This window comes from Vicugna pacos, chromosome 3 (genome assembly GCF_048564905.1).
Source record: "Vicugna pacos chromosome 3, VicPac4, whole genome shotgun sequence".
Lineage (NCBI taxonomy): Eukaryota > Metazoa > Chordata > Mammalia > Artiodactyla > Camelidae > Vicugna > Vicugna pacos.
Window position 1 is genome coordinate 114,471,698 of NC_132989.1, and position 27,980 is coordinate 114,499,677.

A 27,980-nucleotide genomic window follows, 5' to 3' on the forward strand; every position below is an offset into this window, starting at 1 on the left:
AACACCCACAGCATCTGGAGAAAGGCCAGCCACAGCGTCCACGACTGTGCACTTTGACAGTAGATGGGAGGTAGAAGCCACATCCTTATTCACAGAGCTCTGCTCTGTGCTGGGGTATCTGAGCTCAGGACTCCCCCACTCAACTAACAGCAACTCCTGGCTGACCAGGAGAACGGGTCAAATGCTGTGGTCCACAGAGTAGGCTTCCTGTCTCCTCTGTGTATTGTGTTCTTGTTGTTTGTTTCTTTTTTTTTTTTAACAACTGTTCTCAGATTGCTCCCCCTTTCCCTGCTCCTCCCTTCCCAGCACCATGACCACAGTAATATTTTATTTTTCAAAACAAGCACCAGGAAAGCTTCTCGGATTGGTCTTCGAACTCTCCTCACTTAATGTAGGATTCTTTTTAAGCAGTATTTTCTTCCCAGGAGCCTATGTAGAATGCAAAGATCTTTGGGCAAATTGCGTATGTTGTCACTAATCCTGAAAATCACGTTGGGTGCCCACACTGTATGGCAACCCAGGGAGTGAGGGCACTGCCTGCCCAAGAGGAGAAGATGGGTCAGATAAGAAAAGGCAAGGTGCAGGGGCAGATTTTGCCCTCTGTTCACGTTTTCCAAACAGGCCAGCCCAGATCGCCTATCCCGTCAAGGCTACAGAGATTCAATTATTTGCGTTATTACAGAAAACAAAAGCATCTCAATATTGCCTTATGGACTGCATTATTTCTATAAAACTAAGAATTTCCGTGGATGCCTGTGGCAGAAACCTTATAAAAGCTACAGAACTGTTATTGCTGGACGAGCTTAATAAATGACTAATATTCTTTTTTATATTGTTTAACGGAGAAAAGGACTACCAGGTGCATCACTGGGACTCCTTTACTGATACCTCCTCAGCTCTGGTTTTAGTTGGAATGTCATACACAGACCACAATTAGTGGTTATTTTCAGACTATAAATCAAATAAGTGAACCTGTTTTAGTGATATTTTAAATGCATAAGTGGGTTATTCTGGACTGACCCAACCGCAAACGTGATCCGTCTGCCGATGTATGCTTACTTTTTGCTGCTGCGCTGGTTGCCTGCTACCACGCCTGCCTCTAAGCTGCATTTACAGGCTTGCAGCCCCAGCTCCACAGAACAAACCAACATGGACAATTTATTTCTCATTTATTTCCTCACCTTTTATATTCCCGTCATCTACATATACTTCCATTTACCTACCTCTCTGTCTACGACACATTCCATGTATTGTAAATATAGACTGTATCATCAAATGTCACGTTTGCTAAAAGGTTTAGGAAATTAAGAATTTCCAAACAGTTTTGGGAGTGTTTCCTGCATCATCTAAGTTTGTTTGTTTGTTTTTTTTCATATATTAAGAAACTCTGAAAGTAAAAGTATCATTTTATTTATGTTGAAACTGCTCTTTTTGTATGGAGCTCACTGAGTTACTTCGATACTTTTTTAAATTGTGTAGATAATGGAGTGTAAGATGCTAATTATCTTCAGAAGCCACTTGGGAGGCTCTGGCTTCTCTTGTGGTATTTCAGCTAAATTCCCATAAAGCAGCTTTGTTATGATGTCATACATCGAAGTATATATTTTCTTTAGATTATTATTCTGTTCCAGAAAATAAAGGAGGGAAATATGAAATATACTAAGCATTTTCTTAGTGGAATATTCATTTGAAATTATATTAGAAGTTACATATTCAATTTGTTGTTTATGCCTTGAGTTTCAATGACATAGCTATGGACCTGCATGCTTTTAAAGAAATATATAAAATAAGAATTAATGTGAGTTGCATTTTTTTCAGTGGAAATCTAAATCCTATGGATGAATTTAACAACTATTTAGAAATGCAGACGTGACTAGAGAAGTAGGAAAAACTTCTACACGCAGTAGACTGTCTGTGTAAGAGTTTGGGCTCTGAATTTCACAGATATTTTAATATTTAAAAATGTTTAAATGCCTATAGTTTGTTTTTTAACAGCAGGGATAAACTGCTAAGGGAGATATTTAAATTATAAACATTCTACATGCAGACATTTTAAGGAAAAATAGGATATTGAACAAAAAATTTTCTCTAGCTGTTAGTAGCAGCTTATTTTATAAAAGTGGTTCATTTAATTTTTAATTTTATATTTTAATATATCTACCTTATTCTATATATACACTTACATAAAGGTATAAATAATTTGCACTTCTTATTTATACTCCACATCTTATCAAATTTCAAAAAAACTCCAAGAATCTTAATTTTAAATATCCCTTCTTCATTTGTGATAAAGCTTGTTTAAAAGCTTTGAACATCATGGTGCTCTGTGTCAGTAGAAATGCCATCAAGAGAGTTACTGATTTTCATTGATGTCAGTGGAGTTTAAAAGTAAGCATTTAAATGATTAGTTTGCTCAAAAGTGCACTTTTCATAGAGTATAACTGATAGAGTACAAGTCAAATAAAAATCACAAACTCTGAAGTTTCAGAGATTCGTCCCTGGTTTTCAGTGAAATAGCATTATTAAATTCATTAGTTGAATATTTTCATTAATTAAGAAACAACTTTCTTAATTAATATAATTCTAATATAGCCCATTTTAAATTATTTACAGTGCACTTAAAACTTGACCCTTAAATTTTCTGTTTTGACTCTAAAATCAGGTGGCTAGTGGGGGGAGGCTCTCAGTGACAGAGGTTCCTGCGACACCATGCGTTTGTTCCCGTGGCTGTCTGGTCCCCTCTCCTTCACAGCCTGCAGTCGATGGTCCGTGCAGGGGAACGTGTGAATTTGGAGGTGGGTGCAGACGGGGGTTGGGCTCCGAGCCGGTCGGACCAGTGACCGCGTTGCTTCCTCCCGCAGGAATGGAGGCTGGACCCCCTGGACCTCGTGGTCTCCGTGCAGCACCACCTGTGGGATCGGCTTCCAGGTGCGGCAGCGGTCCTGCAGCAACCCCACGCCCCGGCACGGGGGCCGCGTGTGCGTGGGCCAGAACCGCGAGGAAAGGTACGTCCGCTCTCTGCGCCCGCGCCGCCATCCTCACGCTCGCTGTCATTCCAGCGTGGTCGGTTTCCCGGCGGTTTTCCTTTGGGATCTATCTAGCTCAGCTTATCGGTGGCATCCCTTTCAGTTGAGCTGAATGGCCCCTCTCTTTTCCTGGCATCCTTTAATTTTGACCAAAGCTTGGGGCTGACAGCATCACTGGGCCACCAGGGAGCCCGCAGGCTTTGCTCAGCTGAGCAGTTCCCAAGGGACTGGAGATCCAGGGACAGTGGGCACCTCCAGTGGGTTCCCTCCCAAGGCAAGTGAGTCTGGTGGAGAATGCTTATTCATCTGGACCGCCCTCCAACCTACGATTCCAAGTAGGGCCTGTGCCAGTCCTGGTCCAGATGGTACTGATCAAATGAGGTAAGTTTTCTGTCACAGCCAGATTCAGCAAGTGGTGCGTAAGTGAGGGTGTACTCAGTATTTTGGTTACATTTACAGTTACACACTTGTCTCTTAACTTGTCTTTTAACCCTCAGTGAAGCTGCAGGATGACCCGGGGTGGGGGATCCTTGTCCGTGTATTTTAAGCTTTCAGCACGCCATGGGGACATTTCCGTGGTCTCATATTTGACAATTTCTTGCTTTTTATAGATGCAGACATTTGGTTTTGGCTTCATAAAATCTGCAGTTGTGATCATTGGTTCTTCTCTTGCGTATTTAAAGTACATTCCCGTATATGGTTGTTGGGAGAAAATCCAAGTAGGTGAATTTCAAATCACTTTCTGGACGCTTACTCTTCGTCCTCACATAAACTTACCTTATTGATCCACGTGAAGCAAAATGACTTTCAATACCTTTTAATTAAAATGTAGTAAGGCTTGTATCCAGTGAAATGGGTTCAGTGGGGGCCTCATAAAAATGCTGTATGCAATTATTTGCTACATGATTAATATTTATATAGACAAAAACCAACAGGCTTAGTGTATAGATAATTCGTTATTATTTATTACAGCCTGCAACTAACTGCAGAGAATTGTTTCTTCCTTTCTCCACTGTGTTCTTAAATTACCAATTAAGATTTCATTCTTTTGGTTCAAAGGAAAATGCAGGATGATTTTTACAAAGCAGGGCTGGTTGTTTTTAAAGTGGTCCCCGGAGACAGTCTTGTGCACGTCTGTCATTTCCAATCTGACACCAGTTGATAAGTGGGAAAGGTGATTATGGGAAAGTCGTCTCCCTGCTATTTTTTTGGCATTGTAAGATTTCAGATTGATTGGAAGTTTTAAAATGCTGTACGTTGTCACATAATAAAGCCCGTTCAGGCAAAGTCACCTCCATCAGTGCAAAGTCGCCCCTAGAATCACCACACTTCCTAAAGCCTAACACCCGTTATCACCTTTCCCAGGAGCACACGGGAAGGAAGCTGGTTTATTCTGTGGTTAACACAGATATGTGTTCTGTGTCCATTTACAAGTGTTCATGGGCTTCATTTTCAGAAAAAGAATAGGATGACGAATGTGTTTGGGGGACTCCCACTTAAAATGTTCTTTTTTTTTAACAGAAGAAACACTCATTTGGGCTAGATGAATATTGCTTAGTGAGGAAAAATTTGAACTTAAGTAATAGATGCATGGATGGTAAGAACAGGGACTGTGCCCCCTTGAAAGCTCCCTTCTAAACAGCGTTTCTAGGGGGCTACCAAGAAGTTAATGAAAACTAGGAAAAACAAATACTTGATATCTCTTGTTTGAACTTTACATGCAAAAGACCTTTTAGGTTCCTTCACCGTGTGATGTAGGACGTCTCTCTACCTAAGTGGCATAAAGGAATACCATCCTGATTCTGACAGAAAGGGATTTTGGGGAACCAAACTCAAGATTAAAGGAGACCCTGGTCTCCATGAGCAGTACAAAAGACCAAGGATTAGACACACATAATCACTAGTAAAATCACATCAGGCTTATTAAACATCAGCAACCCTGAGGAACTCCCGAGTGGCCGCAAATGAATAAACTGACTCTCCCGAAAAAGTCCCTAAGTTAATGCTAGGATTACAGTTAATGACTTTTCATTTGGGACAAAATCTCCAATTTATGAAATAATTCAATGAAAGCTCTATTGAAACAAATCTCAGAAATATTCACATTATTTTTTTCTAAATAATGGATAAAGGAAATATCTAACTTATTGTCTATGTGTACTTTCAAAGGTATGGGCATTTTGTTTTTCTGTTGTAAAATTTCCTGGAAAATTATTTTCTTAACAGAAACTAAATAGAAGCACTGATTCCCAAAGAAGCCACCAATAAAGTTGAAACAATGGACCCCTCTGTAAATATTATCAAAATGCAAATGTCATTGTCTATATTCATTTTCTCCTGCTGTGTAACAATAGTTCCACAAACGGAGTGGCTTAAAACAACACTTATGTATCCTCTCACAGTCTCAGTGGACCGGGAGGCCCTGTATGACTCACATGGGTTCTCTGCTTAGCCAGAGCTGTGGTCTCATCTGAGCCTCAACTGGGCACAGATTGACTTCCAAGATTGTGTGGTTGTTATCAGCACTCAGTTGTTCTTCTTTTTAATGGCTGAGTAGTATTCCAATATGTCTATATACAACAACATCTTTATCCAGTCATCTGTCAATGAACATTGAAGTTGTTTCCATGTCCTGGCTATTGTAAATTGTGCTGCTGTGAATGTTGGGGTGCATGTGTCTTTTCGAATTACATTTTTCTCTAGATATATGCCTAGGAGTGGAGTTGCTGGATCACATGCTCAGTTTATTTTTAGTTTTTTAAGGAACCTCCATATTGTCCTCCACAGTGGCTCTACCTTTTTACATTCCCACCAACAGTGTAGGAGGATTCCTTTTTCTCCACCTTCTCCAGCATTTATTATTTGTGAACTTCTTAATGATAGCCATTCTGACAGGTGTGAGGTGACACCTCATTGTAGTTTTGATTTGCATTTCTATAACAGTTAGCAATGTTGAGCATCTTTTCATGTGTTTGTTGGCCATCTGGATGTCTTCTTTGGAGAGATGTCTATTTAGGTCTTCTGCCCATTTTTCAATTGGGTTGCTTGGTTTTTTGCTGTTGTTGTTGTTGTTTGTTTTTTTGGTATTAAGCTGGATGAGCTGTTTGTATATTTTGGAAATTAGTCCCTTGTCAGTTGCATCATTTGCAAATATTTTCTCCCATTTTGTAGGTTGTCTTTTTGTTTTGTTGATAGTATTCTTAGTTTTGCAAAAGCTTTTAAGTTTAATCAAGTCCCATTTGTTTATTTTTGCTTTTATTATTTACTCTAGGAGCTGGTTCGAAAAAAATATTGCTGCAATTTATGTCACAAAGTTTTCTGCCTCTGTTTTTCTCTAGGAGCTTTATAGTATCCAGGCTTACACTTAGGTCTTTAATCCATTTTGAGTTTATTTTTGTATGTGGTGTTAGAGAATGTTCTAATTTCATTCTTTTTAACAGGTAACTGTCCAGTTTTCCCAGCACAACTTATTGAAGAGACTGTCTTTTCTACATTGTATATTCTTGCCTCCTTTGTCATAGATTAACTGATCATAAGTGCATGGGTTTATCCTGGACTTTCTATCGTGTTCCATTGGTCTATGTGTCTGGTTTTGTGCTGGTTCTGTCGGTCCATCTTTAAAATGAGAGACAAGTTACCTGCCACGAACACACCCAGCTTACACATACGGGATGGGGAAAGGGCAGCAGCAATAGATGTTCTGTTCAAAAAGGGGGAAATTGAAAAGTACAGAGGAATCACTGTTCTATAGAAATTCTGAAATCTATTCAGACAAGTGTTTGAGTTGCCTGGGTAAGTTTCAAGCCTTGGGCAGAGCTCTCCACAGTTCTTAGCTCTGCCTTCTGGGCTCTCACTTCTGCTTCCTGAATCATCCTTCCTTTTTCATGAAAGGTGGCAGGTGCTTGCAGCTGGGCAGTTTTATCAGCCTGCTTCCTGCCGGTAGAATTTGGGATTTCCAACAGCCTCATTTCATTAGTAATTTCTCCATAGATTTCAACGTAAGCTGGTGGTATTTATGCTGAAATAAACTCTATTAGTCTTCCCTGAATTTTCTTGGGGTTTATTCCACTGAACAAATCTGTACCCACAGACCTTTTTGAGAAAGCCCTTCTCTACCTGGGGATCCTGCTGAGATGGCTGAGGAAAGACACCCTCCAGCTGACTTGTGATTGAGATGGTTTATGACTCTTACTCTTGACCTTTTGAAAGGAATCTTTGTGGGACTGAAAGCTAGTCTGATCTTTTGATCTTTCTGGGGTTTTGACAAAAGGTTGTACAGCCACATCCTCAGCGTTTTACTCTATGTCAGCCTTGCCCACAGTACTCAGAAGCTGTTTCTTTATTTCAGCATCTTCTGCCATCAGGAGAGGCCAAGAATTTCCAAAACCATCCAGGCCTATTTCCTTCTGATTGATATATCTTCCTTCAGATTTTTTCCTTCCACATTTTACTGTAGGCAGTAAACAGTTTGCTTGGAAATTTCTTTTGCTGTGTAACTCACTTCACACTTATATGTTTTGCTTTCTATATAATTGCAATGACAATTTTGGAAGCTTTCCTCAGTATGTAATAAGGTTCTCCCCTCTTCCAGTTTCTAATAATATGCTCCTATTTCCTTTCAATTTTGTATTCTGTTAGATGTATAGATAACATAAAATTTGCCATTTAACCATTTTTCAGTGTTCAATTCAGTGATATTAATTGCATTTGCCATATTGTGCAGCCGTAACACTCTCTATTTCCAAAACATTTGCATCACCCCGAACAGAAACTCTGTAAGCATTAAGCAATAACCCTTTTTATTTCTTCCTTCCAGCCCCTGGCAACCTCTAATATATAAATTGTACTATTCAAGAGATTTCATATAAGTAGAATCATACAATGTTTGCCATATTGTGGAGCATATTGTTCATTCATGCTGTAGCGTGTGTCAGAACTTCATTCCTTTTTAAGGCTGAATAGTATTCTGCATGGCTGTATCATGTTGTGTTTATCCATGTACCTGTCAGTTGACATTTAGGTTATTTCCACCTTTTGGCTACTATGAATGGTGCTGCAGTGAACATTGGCATGCAAGCATCTCTTCAAGTCCTTGTTTCAATTCTTTTGTATATATGTAGAGAATTGCTAAGTCATATATTAATTCTGTGGTTGGCATCTAGAGCCACCATCAAACTGTTTTTCTACAGTGGCTTCACCATTTACAACCCTACCAGCAATGTACAAGAGTTCTGGTTTCCCTACGTCCTTTCCAACACTTGTCATTTTTCTTTTTCTTTTTAATTAGAACCATCCTAGTATATATAAAGTTCTGTCTCACTGTGGTTTTGATTTACATTTCTCTAAGGAGGAAAAATGTTGATCATCTTCTTATATGCTTATTGGCCGTCTGTATATCTTTTTTGAAAATGCCTAAGCCTTTGCCCGTTTTCTAGTAGGGTTGGCTTTCTTGTTGAGTTTTAGTTCTTTAATTCTATCTCCTTCTAAACCCTTGGTGGCAGCATCCTCAAAGTCTGCATTTATGCTAGCAGTCTGTTCAAGGTGATTTAGGTTTTCTCTACCATGCTCCTCAAAATTCTGCTGGTTTCTACTCATTCTCTAGTCCCAAGGTCTCTTTCAGATTCTTAGCTATTTCTTACAGTAGTACCACAGGTCTAGGTACCGAGATCTGTTTCAGTTGTCATTCATAATAATATTACCCCAAACTCAGGTGCCTAAAGCACCACATGTTTATTGGCTCATAGTTTCTGTGAGTGCATAGTCTGGACACAGCTTACCCGGGTCCTTTGCTTCAGGATCTCACAAAGCTGCACCAAGGTGCAGACCATGGTCATGGTCTCATTTGAGGCTCGATTGGAGAGGGGTCGGCTTCCTAAATCCTGTGGTTGTCAGCCACATTCAGTTCCTTCTGTGCTGTTGGACTGAAGTTGTTAACCAGAAGCTGCCCTCAATTCTTTGTTATCTGGATCTTTCCCATTGAACTGATCACTTCCTCAGAGCCAGAAAGGGAGAGAGTTTCTTGAAAGAAGGACATTATAATGTTATGTAACATAATCATGGCAGTGACAGCCTGTCATCTTTACCATATCCTATTGGTTAGAAGCAAGTCTCAGGTCCCACCCACACGGAGGTGGGAGGGGGTTACACAAGGTATGAATTCCATGAAGTGAGAATCAGGAGACCACACGAGAGTCTTTCCCACGCTCTATCAAAGTTAACAGACCCAGGAACCTATAGGGGTTTGCTATATGATTTTTCTTTGTCTTCATGTGCTAGTTTGCTTAATCCTGTGATGAGCCAAAGTGATGCCCTTTGCATCTCATTATCATTACTCTTCCTTAATGGTTTCTTTAGCTTTTTCTTGGAGTAAAAAGTAACCTTAGGGAAGACTCAACACATGCACACTTTCTCCGGTGCCTCAAAAGTTTCCATTATTCCAGTATGGCCCAGCAGAGGAACAATCACTTAGAGCAAACCAAGAAGAAACTAGTTCTAACAGGGCTCTGGTTGGTTCCGGCTGACAGAGGTTACAGTGAGAAGCCAGCATGGACTGGACCAGAACAGAACACAATTTGCAGCATGAGGAGCTAGGGCAAGGAACATGCTAATGGCATTGAGGATCTAGTCTATGAAGAGCCATGAATGACAGTTGTCTTCAAGGAGACTAGGTTTGTGGAAAAATGGATAATTTATGGAGAAATATTTCTTGGGTTATTAATTCACTTTTAAATGCAAAATGAGAATGAGCAGTCATGGGCAAAATTAAAATCTTAATTTTTAATGCATCATGAAATGCATCTGTGACTTCCAGGGCTTTAAGATACTAGTGATGCAGGAGAGCCAATAAAATTTCAAAAATGTTTAGTTTATAATTTGGGAAAAGTCAGCTGTGTGAAAAGGACTAGAGAATGAAGAACCAGTGGTGGTCTATTGTGTAGCTATTTTATCCATAAATTAATAAAAATCCTTCAACAAGCAGAGTTGCCAAGTTTACTAACTTGCAATTTCCATTGTTTGTGACCAAAACAGACACAAGGCCTTCAGTAGTTTAACAAGTGGTACTTCTCTCGGGAGCTTGTGTTAGTCGGGGAGGGAGTACGGGGCTCAGACAGACAGTACTGCCTTGAAATTGCAGAGAGTCCGGAGTTAGGAGCCAGTGAGGGCTTAGCCCCTGAGCACACTCTCCCAGGGCAAATTGCTAGTGAAACCCAGACATAAAGGGCCAGACTAACCTGGCAATTTCTATTTCCCTCTGACCCCCCTTGCAGAGGGTGACCTGGTCATATATCCTGGTGTGTCTGATTTCACAGGACTGCTGTAGAAGGCGATAGGGAAGCAGGCAGGCCCGTTGTTGACATGCTTAAAACACAGCCAAATACACAATTTATTAAGACTGGTTGAAATTTGTCCCACTCTTGGGCATACATCCGGAAGACGAAATTTGAAAAGATAATTCTCCCCAATGTTCATAGCAGCACTATTTACAATAGCCAAGACATGGAAGCCACCTAAATGCCTGCTGACAGAGGACTGGATAAAGAAGCTGTGCTGTATCTGCAATGGAATTTTTAATGCATCTGTGACTTTCAGAGCTTTAAGAATGCAGGAAAGCTAGTAAAATTTCAAAATGTTTAGTTTACTCAGCCATTAAAGAGAATGGAATAATACCATTTGCCGCAGCATGGATGGACCTGGAGATGGTCATTCTAAGTGAAGTAACTCAGACCGAGAAAGACAAATATCATATGATATCATGTATATTTGGAATCTAAAAAAAAAAAGATACAAATGAACTTATTTACAAGACATAAATAGACTCACAGACATAGAAGTCAAACTTACGGCGGTTACCAGCGGGGAAAGGGGAGGGATACATTTGTATTTAACAGATACAGCGGGGAAAGGGGAGGGATACATTTGTATTTAACAGATGCACACTACTATACGTATATATAAAACAGATAAACAACAAAGATGCACTGTAGAGCACAGGGAACTATATTCGATATCTTGTAATAACCTAAAATGGAAAGAAATCTGAAAAAGAAGTATGTGTGTGTGTATATATATATATATATATATCTGAAACTAATGCAACATTGTAAGTCAACTATACTTCTGTAAAAAAAGGAGGGAAATGAAATGAAATAACATAAAAATGTAACTATTCAAATAAAACCAGCGAATAATGAAAAAAGTGATTTACACACTAAAAAAAAAAGGAGAGAAAGTGTGTGCTGTGTGCAGTTTCTGGTTCCCCTGCAGGAGACGATAAGCGGGGACATGCCGAGCGGGTTCGGGGGGCTGCGCAGGCCGCGCTGAGCTGGTCCTCGGGCGCTATGAGCCACTGTGCTGCGGGGAAGTGGTCGCTCAGACGCTGTGCTGTTTATTAAAAGTCAAAGGTTTTATAAGCACTTTTAGGAAGATTTTCCTTTGCCCTCCCTGCTCTTATGGTTGGCTGGGTTTTGTTTTTGAAAGCTGAAATTAGTGTCAAGGAGTCGAGGAAGTCCAGACCCTTTAAATGTCGGCAAAATCATGTTGGAAGCACGAGGGGGCCTTCAGTCCACAGTGAGAGAAGCTACACGTGGACGTTTTGAATTAAATGCTGAGAGTTCTGAAGTTCCGAGTTTTCTTGACTTAACCTCTTCCAAACGCATTCTCAAAGCAAACGGCAGTTTGGGATTAACAGATACGCTTTCTGTATGTGAACCAGGTAAACAACAAGGGCCTATTGTACAGCACAGGGAACTGTATTCAGTTTCTTGCAATGAGACGTAATGGAAAAGAAGCTGAAAAAAAAAATATATATATATACATATATGTGTAAGTATAAATGAACCGTTTTGCTGAACACCTGAAACTGATACTGTAAATCGACTACACTTCCATAAAAAACAAGAATGAAAGAACAAACGCTCGGCCGCGTCCCGGTAGCACACCCCACGCACCGACACGTACACTAATAACCACAAGAGTCAGGACCTCTTGCTTGATTATAGCCCTCTGCAGGTGCACAGGCTTCCTAAGGCCGAATGCTTTTACTCTATCATGTCCTCAATGCCACCCGGCCCTTCTGTCTAGAGGTTACACTCTCTTGATTAGAAGCCTCCTTCCGTTTCTGCCCACGTGTAATCAGGTCCAGTGTCCTGAACTCCAAGAGTCCGGGCCCTGGAAGACTATCTGTCTTAAAAGTGGAACATATGAAGAAGGGTGGTAACTGTTCAGTTTCACTGGCTGCTCTTTCCTGTGAAGATGTAGAGATGAAACCCTTTTCCTGATCGGTTCTTGGCTCTCTGGAGGCTTCTGCTGTGAAACACCCACTCTGCCTGCCTAGAAGTCAGCACGCCTCCCGCTGTCATCGGAGAGGCTGACCTGGGATCCTTATTTAGTTGCTCTTCTGTACGTGCACACAGACCCCGTGGGTGTCCCTTCGTCTCCTCTGACCACCTCCATCCTGTAACAAACTCAGGTCCAGCTGCTCGCTGCTCGAAAACCAGTACCCAAGAGGCAAGTGTTGGTAGAAATGGAAAACGTTGCTTTTTATCAGAAAGCCAGCAATCTGGAGAGAAGGTGGACTCAGTGTCCCCAAAAACCAACTCCAAGGATTCTGCTTGGCTATGAAAGTTTTCGAAGGGAAAGGGGGAAATAAGCTTGGTTAACCCTTGAGGTAGGAGGTCCACGTCCTCATCACCCCCACCGCGCGCAGGCTTGTCGACGTCGCCTGACCTTCCTCTAGATGCCAGCTTGTTCACACGGTTTGTTCACGACGTTACTGAAGGGGAGGCCCGGAAAGAGACCTGGTCACCTGTAAATTACTTATTCTCCGTTGCTGCTTCTTTGATCTACGGGAAGAACCAACAGGTTAGGCAAGATATTGTGTGATCAAAAGATTTGAAAGGTGTGCTTAGGCCGGAGCTGAGTCGGGGCATGGGGGCGCCTGGTTTAAAAGTTAGTTTCAGCATAGCTTTGCTAAGGTGACAGGACAAAGAGGTTTCCTGCGAAGAGCTGCTTACAATCCTGTTTGTCTAACGTGTGATGTCTCTCCCTTGGGTTGTCGTGTGCACACCCTCCTGGCTGGCATTTGCTCTGTCAGCTCCTCCTGCCGGTGCCCGCACCTGCCTCTGGGGGCTCAGAACCCACACTCAGCATGTGCTCTGGCACCAGCTCGGGCGAGACACCAACTCCTGAAGCCCAGCCTCCGCTCTCTGGCTCTGGCAGTGCTGTCTTGTGTCTGGAGCTTTGAGGCATTTCCTCGGTTCTGTGTGAATGAAGCTCAAGTTCTTGCACCCCATTTATATGAGGACAGGTCATTCCCCTCGCCGCCTTTTCCTGCTCACTTCTCAGCCTTTCTAGTTCACTCTTCCCATTCCTACCTTCCATCCTTTCCCAGAATGCCAGCTGACTCCCTTGGGCTCGGACTGGCTTTTTGCTTTTCGTTGCTCTACCTGCTCCTGAAACCAACATATTCTGCGTTAAACATCCCTGGCTTGATGGGAAAATGGTTGACTCAGCCTGTGCTGTCGGGAACCTACACTCCCCAAATTACCCTTCCCACTGCCTGGAAGCCAGCTGCCGTTTACCCCTAAGATAGCGTCTTCTATCCCGCACGTCCTGGGCCTGTGTCCGTCTCCCTGTATTTACCCCAGGCTGTACTCACCTGTGAGAGGGAGGCACTTTTTGTGATGCCCTTTGCATAAATAGGGCCCTGCAGGATAAGTGCTTATTAATAATGATGACACTGAAGGTGACCAACGCAACCTAGCAGATAGGAACTTCTGTCTCTTGCTTCTGAAGGCAGATGGCCTGAGGTGGGAAAGGAGACAGAAAAAGCCTTACATCCTTGTGTTCTCTGGAAGCTAAATGTGTGCCTAGGAGGGGCACTGTCGAAGTTAAATAGTCCTGCAAGGTGTCAAATGTGTCTCTCTGAGTTCGGCTACATTCAGAATAACATCTTCCCTATGAGCTGTAACTTGTTCAAGGCCAGGCTGCTTCTTTCTGGTTTTTTGTTTTTCTTTTTTTGTTTGTTTGTTTCCCTTACTCTACTTTATTTCACTTGTCATGTTAAAGACTGAGGAGAAATTTGATCTGTTTAAAGCTAAGGAAGATCTTGTAGCTTTGGCTAAAAAATGGGCAATATGAATGCACTTGTAGAGATACAGTCAATCAATGAAAAAAATGTAGTAGATGTAAATAATAATTCGACTCTTTTTGAATAACTGAGTAACTGGTGGTCATTTAGATTAAAGTTGTTGGCCATCATTCTGAGAGTCTACAGGTAAATTTAAAAATACAACAACCTAGGCAGTAGAGGACACGATACTTCGAGCTAAAATTACACTTTCACTTTTCTTTAATTTATATTAATAGGATTGTGGGCTTTATTCAATTCGAGAATGAGAAATGAATTCCAAATACAATTTGCTGACTTTGTGTTCATAACTACTTTATCTTTCAGTGTTTGTGTTGAGAAGATAAATGCCCTGCCTAGATATTTTTCTCTGTGTTCTCATTTTTTGGGTGTCTATTTGAAGGGTTTTGTTTTGTTTGTTTCTCCTTTAATTGGCTGCACAGGAAGATCCATCCTGCATTGTGAGTTTCGCATTTTCTTCACTGTCTCCCGCGCATCCCATTGTCTGTGCACACGCGGCATGGCCAGCACCACATCTGCCTCTTTCCCTGCAACCACTCGGAATACAAAGCACCCCTCCACGCGGAGCATGCCCATGTGTTCAACATCTGGTGCAGGGACGGAGAGTGGCAGGATCTGTGGCCTCACCATGCTTCTTCCTCTTGGTTTCCCCATTACAGATACTGCAATGAGCATCTGCTGTGCCCCCCACACATGTTCTGGACAGGCTGGGGTCCCTGGGAACGGTGCACAGCCCAGTGTGGGGGCGGCATTCAAGCTCGCCGCAGAACCTGCGAGAACGGGCCTGACTGTGCGGGCTGCAATGTGGTGAGTAGGGACCTAGAGCTAAGAGTCCAGTGTCATCCCACACTGAGTGCTCTGCACACAGTGGGTCCTCTGCATGCACTTGATACACTGCAAATATTAGATATTTTACAAACACTGGATGCTCTACATGCTGGGTGCTCTGCAAACACTAGATTCTGGACAGACACTGGGTGTTCTGCAAACATTAAATGCTCTGTAAACATGACACATCCAGGCACCAGATGCTCTGCATGCACTAGATGCTGTGGATCACACAGGTCTCTCTGGTTAATGAGAATGTCTGGAGGAGACCCTGGAAATTCAGAGTGTCCTAAAGGCGGCTTGAAATCAATATTCACATATGGGATAAACCACCCCAGGAGTTTTCCAGTTCTCATTTCTGAGCTGGGGCAAAAACTGCAGCCTTCTTAACTCTGGGCGTTATATTTGGTTTGGGAAAATGGGATAAGTTTGTCACTGAGCCCACACTAAGGTATAAAACTCAGACAAACCTGAGATACCGAGGACTGAGAAACTTTATGGGGTCGTTGGCAGAGTGCACTTGGTGCCAGTTCAGAGAGAATAAAAGACAACTTATGGTTTTGTTTTTCTTCTGCCTGAGCAGGTCGTATTTCTTTTAACACTTTAGATTCTCAAATAAAATTCCACTGTGCACAGGCCTGTTGTTGCTCTTCCTGTGCCATCTGTCAGAGTGATTGAGCACTGAAGGCCACTGGGCTCTCACTTCATTCGCCTGCCCATGGTGCTGGCACTGCAGAGTGAATGCAGAGACATGGGGATGTTTTGGTAGAGAGATGCAGCATGGGGAGGTCTGGCTCGGCACCCTTCCTGTCTGATCTTCCCGTTGGTCCTCGCAGCAATTTCATAACCTTGGTTCGTGAGGCTGAGTGATGTTTTTGTGCTGCTGCAAAGTTTGTTTTTGTGAAATGCAAAAGCCACGCACTCCAGATAGCCTTGGGAAATTTGGAGAGAGGAAGAGGGTTATGAGATGCTTTGTCAGATATTACGCCCAACCCAAGGAGATTTCCGTTATTGGGATTTGCAATTAGATTCCCTCCCCTTTGCACTGGCAAAGATATTGCAGTAGCTTTAAAAGAATCTATTACTGATTATAGAAGCACTTCTTTCCAGGTCAGCCTGAATTAAATTTGAACCGTGGAAAATCTCAGTGTCCAGGCTGGGATGATATATTGATTGGTATGTCAGTGCTGAGATTTAAATTTATTTATGAAAATGTGAAAGGTAAATCTGTCAACCTTCACATGTTCTAGGAAAACAATTCAAATGCGGTAGATTTATTTTTTGCTGAAATACATCATTCCTGTTCCTGGTAGCTCGGCACCTAAGACTGGGGTCTCTACTCCCATGTCCAGGTTTGTCTCATCTGCTGGGAAACCACAGGGATGGATGACCTGAGTCGATCTTGCACTTTAGTTTCTAAAACTTTGCAATACGAGGAACTCAGAAAACATTCTAAGTCATTCTTTTTTTTTTTATTGCAAACTGACTTCAGTAATCACACTTAAAACTGATTTAATGAAAGAAAATATTATATTAAGGAAAGTATAGCATATTTATTATGTAGTCACTGTTGTGTGTGTGTGTGAGAGATACATCTGACTATAAATGTAAAAATGGAATGTCTCTCTAAAATGTTAATATATTTCTTTGTTTATTTGTGTCTAAAGTTAGCGAATTATGGTTTCTGAAACAAATATAACATCAGTTTTCAAATCCAGAAGAATATTATACATGTCTCCAGTAAGCCTAATATAATTTTTTAGGTATTTTAGTTTAGTTTTTTTTTTTTTCTTCTTTCCCCACCATAGTTAATTTACTGGCCATGTAATTCCAGGAAGGTGTTATTGAAGTACAACGGAGAAATCTCTTCTTTTATGATAGAAGCACAGCATGTATTTTTTTCCACGTTTTTAAAAAATGTATTCCAGTTTCTGTCTCTTCTAAGGCAGGACTGCCAGCCCGTGCCAAGTGAAGAATATAATCAGAATGAAGACTTAGTTTATTTGGATTGCTTAGAAAATGTATCCTAGCAATTAAATTCCTAAGATGGTTATTTAAAAATAGTAGCTATGTAGGTAATGTAATGTGTTGATAATGTTTTAGCTGCAGGTTAGAAATCTTTGGCCACAAAGTATGTTTTGTTTTTGAGGGGGGGTCTTTTAACCAGATAGTGGCTGTTGGTATAGGTAATGGATTGATTTTTGGAGTCACAAAGTGGAGCATCTGCTTTCCTTTTTCTGGCTGGGTGACAAGCTGGGTGACATTTCTGTATCAGGGTCCCCTCCTCTGAGAAGGGGGGCAGGCGCCTCTCTCCCAGAGCCGCTCCAAGTATCAAACGCGGTGATGCGTGTGCAGTCCTGCCAGAAGGTCTCACCTTTCGCCGCCTTCACTGTGAGTTCCCCTTCCTACCCTCATTTCTTTAATTGTAATTCCTGGGCTCCAGCTGCTTCTCTGAGCTCACATTTATTAAAAGTGACTGCATGCTAATGAAATGTTATTTACCCAGTAAAGGACAGGTTTATGGAAAGTGTAAGAACTTGAACTTCCTGAGCACTGCAGCAGCCAATGGAAAGAGTTGATTTCAAGTTCAGGTGTGAATGGGATGTAAAAGACTTGAGACTCTTTTCTTGCTCCATCATTTTTAGATTGAAATTTCGGGAAAAGATATCCCACATTTCACCTGTGAAGCTCATACATCCTTGTCTTTGAACAAATCCCCAAACCTTTATTGAAATCTCAGTAAGAGATGGTCTGTTCAGACCCTTAAGGACCCTCACTGAGAGCTGTTAGTTTTTTCTGTGAAGCACTGCTCTTAAAGTTCCAAATATTGATATCTCTTCGTGATCCTGATTTCCGTTCTTTTGGGTAAATATGCAAAAATGGGCTTGCTCAATCATTTGGAAGTTTTATTTTTAATTTTTGAGAAACTCCATGCCATTTTGCGTAGTGGCTGCACCATTTTGCATTCGCATCCGTGACATGCAAGGGTTCCCATTCCTCCACGTCTGAAAGAACTGAGGTCGGATCTCGAAGAGCTCTCTGCACTCCCACATTCACCGCCGCGCTATTCACGGTAGCCGGGATGTGGAAACAACCTAATGCCCACCTACAATGAGTGGGTAGAGAAAATACGCTGTATACATACAACGTAACACTGTTCAGCCTTTAAAAAGAAGGAAATTCTGCAATTTGTGCCAACGTGGATGAACCCTGAGGACATTATTCTCCGCGAAATTAGCCAGTCACAGAAGGACAAATCCTGGTGACTCCACTTGCAGGAGGTACCTAAAATGGTCAGATGCATAGAATCAAAGAGCTGAATGGTGGTTCCCAGGGGCCGGGTGGAGAGGGAAATGGGGAAATAAAGTTTCAGTTAAGCAAGATGAGCAAGTTTTGGAGGTCTGCTGTCCAGCTTTGTACCTACTGCCCACAAGACAGTATTGAACACTTAAAAGTTTAAGAAGGGAGATCTCATGTTAAATGTTCTTACCAAGATGAAACAAAATAAGAAAAAAATAAAGGTAAAGAAAAGTAAGTTCCAGATGTTGATGGCTTGGGCACCAGGGAGCCGTGGGTTGTCTGGGGAGCCGACTGACAAACACAGATGGAGGGTCTGGATTTTCTGCAGCCAATTAATTGTTTGAACCTGAGGTTCCCCCAACCCCGTCTGCCCTCTGGGCCCTGGCCTTCCTCGCTGAAGTGCAGGGCAAAGTGAGCCAGCATCCGAGTCCCCCGGCCCTAAAATCGCGGACTCTGTGATCCTGTAGCTCTTCTCTGAACCCTGGGGGCACATGTGTCCACCTGACTGCAGAGCCACTTGTAGCAAATATCCTTCCCTGGGGGCTAAGTTTGGAATGAGACACATGAAGACACTTAGAAAGCACAGACCCCAGGGCGGCAGTGGAGGGAAATAAGGAGACATGCTGTGATTTTTCGAGCACCTGCCAAGACTTAGGGACAATCCAGCTGCCTCTCCTTCCGTTACAAGCACTCTGTAAGCGTGAGGTTCCTAGTGCTTACGGATGAAGAGTGAGAGTGAGACAGCCCAGGCAGGTGCAGTGCTCCAGGGCACTGAGCCAGCCCTGAGACGGCCGGGGCCCCAGGGAGAAGATGGCACCATCCTGGTTACTTTTCCCCTTCCACCTGCTGGAAAACGGCTGAGAGAGGGTCAGTGTTTGTTCCAAGTCCCACAGGCTGGGATGTAAGCCACAGTAGTGACTTGGAATCTCAGGGTTGCAATTATTTTATTGAAAATAATCCGATCATTTTAGAATAGCCACTTTGGGCTTAATTATCATTGGCATCATTTTGCTTCATTTTTAATCTTTTTTTGGCATTATCTAATAACCACGAGGATAATTGTTATATCAAGTCTTACAAACCCTAGCTTACTGCATAATATCAGATGAAATATTGAAAGGAACTTAGAATGAACCAAGCTGAAGTTATAATCCATGCATGTTATGATAGACTGAAATTCTGTTGCATAATGAAATAATTAACTTTAATTGAGTGCCTACTGCATACCATGCATTGCACTAGGAGCATTTAAATTGATTGTTTATTCCTCCTGTATTCCTGTTAGGCATTTTTTTTTCAATTGAAGTATAGTTGATTTACAGTGTTGTGTTACTTTCATGTGTAATCATAATGGTTCAATTATACATATATATGTTCTTTTTCAGGTTCTTTTCAATTATAGGTTATTGCAAGCTACTGAACATAGTTCCCTGTGCTGTACAGTAGGGCCTTGTTGTTTATGTATTTTATATATAGTGATTGTATCTGCAAATCCTGAACTCCTAATTTATCCCTCTTCCCAGCCCTTTCCCCTTTGGTAACCATAAGTTTGTTTTCTATGTCTTTGAGTCTGTTTCTGTTTTATAAATAAGTTCATTGTCAGTCAGAGAAAGGCAAGTGTCATATGGTATCACTTATATGTGGAATCTAAAAAAAAATGACACAAATGAACATAGGCAGTGTTCATTATTACTTCCACTTGGAGATGGGAAACTCAACTTGAGAAAGACTAATGAACTTGGTGGGTAGCCAGTTGCTAGTGGGTGACTGGGCCAGCATTTGAGAACTGGTTCTCAAGGCACAAATAAAATTTAATGACACAATGACATGTGCATAATTTTTTGTTCAGTGTTAAGTAATAAATGAGAGGATCTTATTTATCTTTACTCCTAGTTAGTACAAAGTATATCTTAAAAGAAAGAGAAGCTTCTTTTGTCTTTCCATCACATTTCTCTCATTCCTTAACACCTTGATGTCCATAATACTCTGATCATATTCTTCCAGCCAACCATGAGAGTTTCCTTGAGAGATTCTCATGAGCATGGAAATTAATTGAAGACAAACTCATAACCCAAATCTTAATTCTGTGTTTTGGTTGAAAATTAACAACACACGATAGGAAGAAAGACATAAAATATGATAGTATACAAATGGAATTGCTTCTCAAATTAATGTCACTCGGATTCCCTCAAAAGTTCAGCAGGTGTGCCGAAGAATGAAACTAAAGATGGTGTCGGGCACAGCAGATATAATTCAAAAACAGAAACAGACTTTGTCCTGCCAGCACTGCATTTATTACTGAAATATCACACACTGTAAACCAGTTGACAAAAGCTGTGATTTAAAGTATCAACAGGGAGCATCATTGGAGAGATATCTATTTCTTAGATACAAAAAAATAAATAAATAAACTGGACCACAGAAGGCCCTGGAAGTTCAGGAATAAAGCCATTACCATCAATACATGCTGTCAAAGGGACGCTGTGAAGGTTAATCGGAGTTGATGTAACACACTAAGAATTGTCTGTGTCAGATCATGGCACTATGGATACATTCAGGAGCAAGTGAAACCCGGCAATTGGAAGTTTAAATAGGTTGTGATGGATGAAAATAATGACAGTATTACAATGTAACTCATTTTTGTGGCACACGTCGGAGTTTGCAAAATATTCTAGGAAATGTCATCTCATGTATTCCTGATCTTCCAACTGAGAAAATCAGGGCCCAGAGAAAGGAATTTACATACGTGAAACCCTGCAGCAGGCAGAGCGAGGCCCTGGGGCCAGGCCTTCTGAGCCTGAGGAGCTGACCGGTCCGGGATGCTGTGGCCTCGTCAGACAATGCTGGGGCAGAACTAGACTAATGGGCAGGAGTGGATTTCCCGTCCATAAAGCAGATCAGTTAAAGAAGGGAATTATCAGAAGACATCTCCTTTTCTCCTAGTTGGATAAAATTATCTCTAGCACCCCACTGTTTTTTAAGTATTAAAATACCTTCAAGAGTAACAACTTTCTTGCCATGGCACCTACTATTCAGATGGGACAGCTGGCACCTCCTCTCTGCATCGGATATAGACGAAACCCAAGCTGAGAGACACTAACCTTCTAAACCCCAACAAGGAGTCTTTGAGTTGGCTGCTTGCTGGCATGTGGCAGTTAGAGTCCTTTGCACTGGTGTGTCGTGTTTCCTCGTGTTCCTCCTCTGTGGCTTTCCAGAGATCCGTGGTCCTGCTGTGGAGGACAGGAACATTTTTACGAGGAGGTACATTGCAAGTTTTCTCTTTGTCTAATTTGTTTTGTTTGCTATTGTGATGTTTGTGCAACGTAAGCCCAGCACACACTAGACCGAGGTGCCTCGGCCTTGACAGTTTACACTAGGCTGTATGCGTTAGTTAAAGGGTTACAATTTCACTCTGGGCCAAGATCCACTTCTACGTGCTTAGTTCCTGCCCCGACAGTACCCTGGAAGCTCGGTCACATGTGTGGATCTCTCGCCTGGGCTCCTTGCATGGCTCCTTATTGGACTGTCCGGAAGCCCTGCTTACTTTAATGAGCCAGTGGTCCTTCTGGGTTAAATACAACCAATTTGATGCATTTTTTATGAAAATACCATCTTGCGATTCTAAAAAGGCCATTTTCTTAACCACAATTTAATAACTAAAATTAAGTAAAAGCAAATAGTTGATTTTAACTCCATTGAAAATGTACAAACATCTTTATGGCTAAAAACAGTATTTTTCATCACCATCACTAATTTCTACATGCCAGGTATGGTTTAAAATACTTCTTAGGGATGTTGTTATTTGTTCCTCCCAGTGAACCCATGATGTGGCATTATTACCAGAGTAACCATTTTTCAGGTGTGGAAACTTGGCACAAAGAGGCATGATGTCTCCTCCCACGTGCAGGGTAGCCGGACTCAAGGTGGGCAAACGTCCTGACAGCCTGCGTGTTCCCCAGCTACATTCTGTAGCCTTGGTGAATATTTGAAAAATAATTTAAAAGGGTAAAACTTAAAAGACTCTGGTTTTCCTAATGTTAGAAACCTGTTTTACCCAGATGAGTATGATCCACAGCAAATTTGATAAGGTGAATCATTGGAACTAAAATCTGAAAATAGGCAATCATTTGTTACTTATTGGGAACAATAGATGACCCTTGTTGGCCTCTAAGAGTACATATAACTGAGAGTCTGGAGAGACCAGAGGATTCTTAGGGATGCTCCAGATATCCAGATGCACCTGGGAAAGGCACCCTCACCAATCCCTTCCTCCACGGCCACTGTGTACAGGTGTGCAGGTTGTGCACTGCACAATTCTAAGGGGGTGTTAAATGTCCTCTAGATGTGAGTATTGCCACCTTAGAAGGACAGTGCACAGTCTGGGTTCTCTATGGGACTGCAGGGCCACGCTAGCCTTGGCCTGAGTACATGAAAACCAAGGTTCTTCAGAGCCTCCGAGACACTAGAGTGCTTGCCACCCTTCATTCCAGACTGTGTTCTGCATCGTGGAGTTGGGAGCCGAGAGGAGCAAGCCTGGCATCTTAACTTGAGCTCCTTTCAGAGTAGAGCCTGAGACAGAACAAGAGCTGAGACCGCCTAGTTATTACTCAGGAGATGAATCTTTAGAGCAGATGGAAGGGTGAGGGTAGCAAGGCAGAGAAGAAGGGAAGCCCACGAGGGTTTGTTATCAAGGCCACTGCCGAGGGCAACAGGGCAGATTCCCTCCAGGACGCCTGAGAAGCCTGCAGAGCGCCCCCCCGAAGTGCCTGCCCTTCACGGCTCCCCTTGCTTGAGGGGTGCTCCTGGGCTGCCCCCTCACAAGCCCACAGTCTCCGTGAGCCTCAAAGAAGACTTGCTGTGAAAAGTCACAGGAAGTGAGGCTTGCATCCCAGGTGGTCGTGGCAGGCAGACAGTGGCCCACCACTGGGAAGCTGGGCTCATGGGGTGGGGGCTGCAGTGTGGGGGGCCCCAAAACACTTGCTACACCTGGCTGCCTGAAGACAAATCCTGACCGCGCTAGAAGGAACTCGTGAGCTCATGTTTTCTGAAGCTCCGATGATTGGGGTTAAACTGTGCCTGAGGCTCTCCTGCCTTGCAGGGTCCTGTGGACTCTTAAGAGCTTTCCCACCATACAATGGCTGTGCATGCTTATTACTGGGAAAACACTTGGTTTTCCATCAGGTTTTTTCAGCACAGTGGTTCTCTATCGTGTGGACCGGTGCTTGCCCTGGATGCATAGGAGAAAAGCTGCTGGGGGCTCCTGGGAAATTCTGTTTGTCCCTCAGAAAGAGACACGAGAAGGGAGGGCTCCTTCCCTTCTCTGGTCACTTGCATGTCAGAGCTGAAGCTGGGACTGTTACTCCCCGCTCACTGGCAGCCTGAGAGGGCCACCAGCTCAGGGCGGAGAGGGAGCAGGGGACACGACGGGCTGTCGGCCTGGGAGCCACCCTCACTGAGGACTGGCGACCTGAGATCAGAAGTTCCCCCTTGGCTTCAGCTAGTTTGAGTCAAACCATCCTCACTGCTCTGCCCACTTACTCTGCTCGCCACTCTTAGAGGTGCTTCAAATCTCAGATCCTCAAGGCTAGGAGGACCCCAGCTTACTCCTTCTCCTCCTGTCTTTGGAAACTGCCTCTCAAATACCACTTCACAGTGTGTGCTCTTTCTTAATGTGGTATCTGTTAGAGATGATCTAAAATGTTCATGTCATCCCTGACCAGGAAAGCTCAACAAACAACCTTGACCTTCATGAAGAAGGTCACAGTGTGCACTGTTCCTTTTGCACTGTGCTCACAAAAGGCATTCACTTGTATTTCCACATATTCATCTCTAAGGGAAATGATTGCCTCCCTGGCTGAAACCTGTTATTACACCTTTCATAAGCACAGGGATGCAAAATTGGCTTTCTTTTGTTATGTTGAGATCTCAGTGGTGAGCTTGCAAATATGAAAGGTTGTCAGAGTGAAAATGTCACATTTTGTTAAAAGAGGCTTGAGTATTTTGCAAAAGTTAACATCAGTACCCAAAATCGAACAATACAGAGGATAACCACAGAAGTGTAAGCATTCTATAACTTGGAACTGGAAGTCTGGCCATCAAGTCTAAGAATGATGCATGATCTATATGGAGAGAAAAGAAAAATGATGGATTACAGGAATTAATCCATCAAAAGGTTGCCTCTAGGACATCAATTCTTCTCCCATCTCTGGAAATTGTAATTGGTATGGAGATCTGGAGTATTTCACCAAAAAAAAAGTTTTACTTACAGTGTTGGCAGAGTCTATTGCACACATTTCTTTGGCTTTATAAAAAATCAGGTTTGTTTCTGCCTATAATAATTTAGATACAATGACTGTAAAGTTAATTGAAAGAGCAAGTTTCATGAATAGAAGTTTTCTGCTGTAAAAGTGACATAACACACATAACACACACACACACACACACACACACACACACACACTTTTCTTTCCGGTTTACCAATAAATTCCATGGTAAAGATTTTTCCAATGCCTGATATTAAAATACCTAAGTTTTACTTATGGACACACACAGTAACAGTATTCTCAGTCATAGCAATTTCCACTAAATGGCTATGAGTCTAAAAATCTTTTTTAGGGCTACATGAATACACAGTGCACCCAGAACAAACAGACTTTCCAAAGACATAAATAAATACTCAGCTCTAGAAACCCCAGGTCTCTGTTTTAAAGGATGGCAGATTTTTAACTGCCACAAAATGAGTAATTCAATGTGACTTTCTAAATTTAAAGCCTTAGCGGATGTCCCTATAAAAACAATCAGGGAATAATCTTTTCCAAATGCATCTTCGGTCTTTGATTGTGGCCCTGCTGACACTTTGAGCTAGTCATGGATTATCCACGGAGAATGCCCCGTGGGGCACTTCGTCGATTTGATGTCTCTGCCAAATTGGGCACTTATTTTTGGTCAATTTCCGTAGCTCACCTTGTCTACTTCTCGTTACGCTGGGCACTGGCCACTGTAATTAAAGAGAACACTCTCTTGGAGTTTAAACAGGCTTTGCTTGTTCATGGTTTTTAAAAACCTGTTTATTATCCAGTCAGATTGGCCTTTAGATGATGTGCTCTGTTGCCACCCTTCTCATTGGAGCTGACGGCTTCCTGTCCTCAGTGTGCAGTTAGTAGCGTCAAGGATGGGGTCTTGCAACTGCTGGCATCTTCGGGTACCTCCGTCTCTCCCCTCCAGTTTTTAGAAGTCATGTTTCAGTCCAGCAGGTCACCGCACAGGCTGGGGCTACGATTCTAGGAGGGCTTTTCACGCCACAGAGCAGCTTGGGCCACGGCCGCACGAGAACATTCTGTTCACCCCGCCATCCCAATCTGAGACCCGTGGCTCTACATGATGCTAACTCTACTTAACCAGCTTATGGGAAAGGCGGAGAGAACTGAGGTCTGATCTATTGTAGTTTCCATGTTTTAAAAGCCAACATTCTGCCGCAGCTGACTCGTCCCTAAAACCAAGGAAATAAACCAGCGAACAAAAACCCGGGGTGGGGCATCCCTCCCATCGAAGCCTTTTGTCATCTGCTTAACTGACTGTGCCTCTTTCGTGATGTGGTCCCCATTTGGCTGACCCGGGTTTACAAGCCCTGCACACATCGCAGGCTTAGTAGATGTTTGCCTGCTCTCCCACTGATGCAGCTAGAATCTGAGCATCTCTATTTTCCACCCGCTTTCCTGTCATTATTATTTAATAAATATTAAGCTTCTGGCCCGTGATGGGCTCTGGGGATACCACGCAAATAAGGGACTCATGGTTCCTGCTGAAAACTGAGGAAGGAGCCTTCACTTATGCAGCTTAACCAGAAATGGTCTGTTCGCTGCTTTGTTCATTAGCGTGCCTTTGTTTGTGGGCGCCCTTGTGCGCAATGTACTTTGGTACCAGTTTTGATTTAGCAGGAGATCCTAGCAGGAGAGCCGTGTGTTGCAGGAATAGTCCACACGTAGACTAGGGCACTCAGAGGGGCTTCAGACGAGTTTTGGTCACATTATACTTGTCATTTGGTTTTGCTCATGACAGACAGTTCTTCCTTTGGGGGGAAGTAACGTAAGTGTTTAATTATATCAACAATATGTTTTAATTGGTGTTTTGCCTAAGATTTTCATTTCCCCCCCTTTTTTTTTATTATTTCATCTGAGCGCCTCCAATTTCAGTTGTTAAAACAACACACATACATAATAATTTCCAAAGCAACTTGTAATTAAGTAAAGAAGGAAGCAACAGATGTTGGAACATCAAAAAATGATTTTAAAACATTGAATATTTTTCACAGATGCTGTGGTTTCTTTATTGCCAAGTGCTATCTCTTCATTAATCCTCGCATTTCCTAAGAACAAGAGCCTAGCTCAGAGCTCTTCTGTGTGAATACAAGGCAGAATCAAGAGGCTACTGCTACATTTAGGGGGTTTTTTGTTAGTATTTCTCAATAGAAATACAAGGTTACATTTAGAAGCCTTCAACATCTGTCAGAAAAATAAAAAAGCTTAATTATTTCGCTCTGTGCTACAATAGCAGGCATTCTTAGGCAGCTGTCTCTTCGTTTCACTCCACAGCATGTTTTTTTTTTTTTTTTGCAAAATCTGTTTGACTTGCAGCATCGCATGAGGTTCTGGTTTGAAAGAAACAGTTGCACTAAAGGCTCTTGCAGATAGAACTGGATCCCACCCCGCCACATTCTTGCCTTCTTTTGTAAGCCACGCTGCATGAGAAAGCAGCGTCCCATGCGCTGCTATTTGGCACCTTGCTTCCATCGTGATGTGAAATGTTTTCCATGTCTGTTTCAGTCTATCGTGGTCCCGTGAAATCGCCCAGTCTGAGACTATTAGAAAGCAGATTTCCAAGGACATCATCATGTGGGAGAAAGAGGTGGCAGTGACTGAAAGGAGGAGGCCCTGGAATCTGCCTTGTAAAATTATGCAGGCTCTGCAGAAACACACGAACCGTAGCCTCTGAAAAGAGAGTGAGACAAAAATAGCAGGGGCAAACAGATGGAATCCAGCCGTTGAGAGCCCTCTGCGAGGAGCAGGCACCTCTCCTTATGAAGCTTCAGTAGCTGATTTCTCTCTCTGATCTTCTTGCGGCTGCTAATCGCTTTTAGCGATGAGCCTTGACATCTGAAAGCGATGGGTAGAAGGGAACTCCTCCTGCCCCATGAGTTGTCTTTGGTAATTAACTTCTCTAATCTCTTCTGAAATTAATTTCTAAATATGGAAGAAATATTAATTTCTAAATAGTTTTACATGTGGAAGAAAAGAAAATTCTCAATGACTTTGGTTACTGATTCATGCCTTCTGTCCCAAGCTCTGTCGAATTTTCAGACTTTTTCATCTGCGTATCTAGTCAAGCAAAAACGCTGACTATTTACTGTGTGTAAAGAACTGTACAAGGGACAATGGAAGATGAAGATATGCAGACGCATTCAAGAAAATTCCTAACTGTGGGAGAGAAAATGTCAATCTCATGGGTAGACCATAAGGAGGAAGTCCTTACTTCCTCCAATGGAACAATTAAGAGAAAGCAGGGACTCCAGGGGAGAGACAGGTTATCTCTGGCTGGATGGTTCAAGGGCCCCCAAGGGTGTGGCCAGGACTTGGCCAAGTTAGGATGGGAATGGGAGCTTCTCTGTGAAAGGAATGTGA

At 42.5% G+C, this 27,980-nt stretch overlaps 1 protein-coding gene across 7 annotated transcripts in view; it reads left to right on the top strand.

Annotated features, from left to right (window-relative positions):
* Nucleotides 1–27,980, top strand: part of SEMA5A (semaphorin 5A) — a 449,868-nt gene that overhangs the window by 374,741 nt on the left and 47,147 nt on the right. For all 7 annotated transcript variants that reach the window (XM_072958863.1, XM_072958862.1, XM_072958865.1 and 4 more), the window contains 2 exons: nt 2,862–3,005; nt 14,835–14,982. In XM_072958863.1, coding sequence (XP_072814964.1) covers nt 2,862–3,005; nt 14,835–14,982 — 292 coding nt within the window. The remainder of the gene's footprint in view (nt 1–2,861; nt 3,006–14,834; nt 14,983–27,980) is intronic.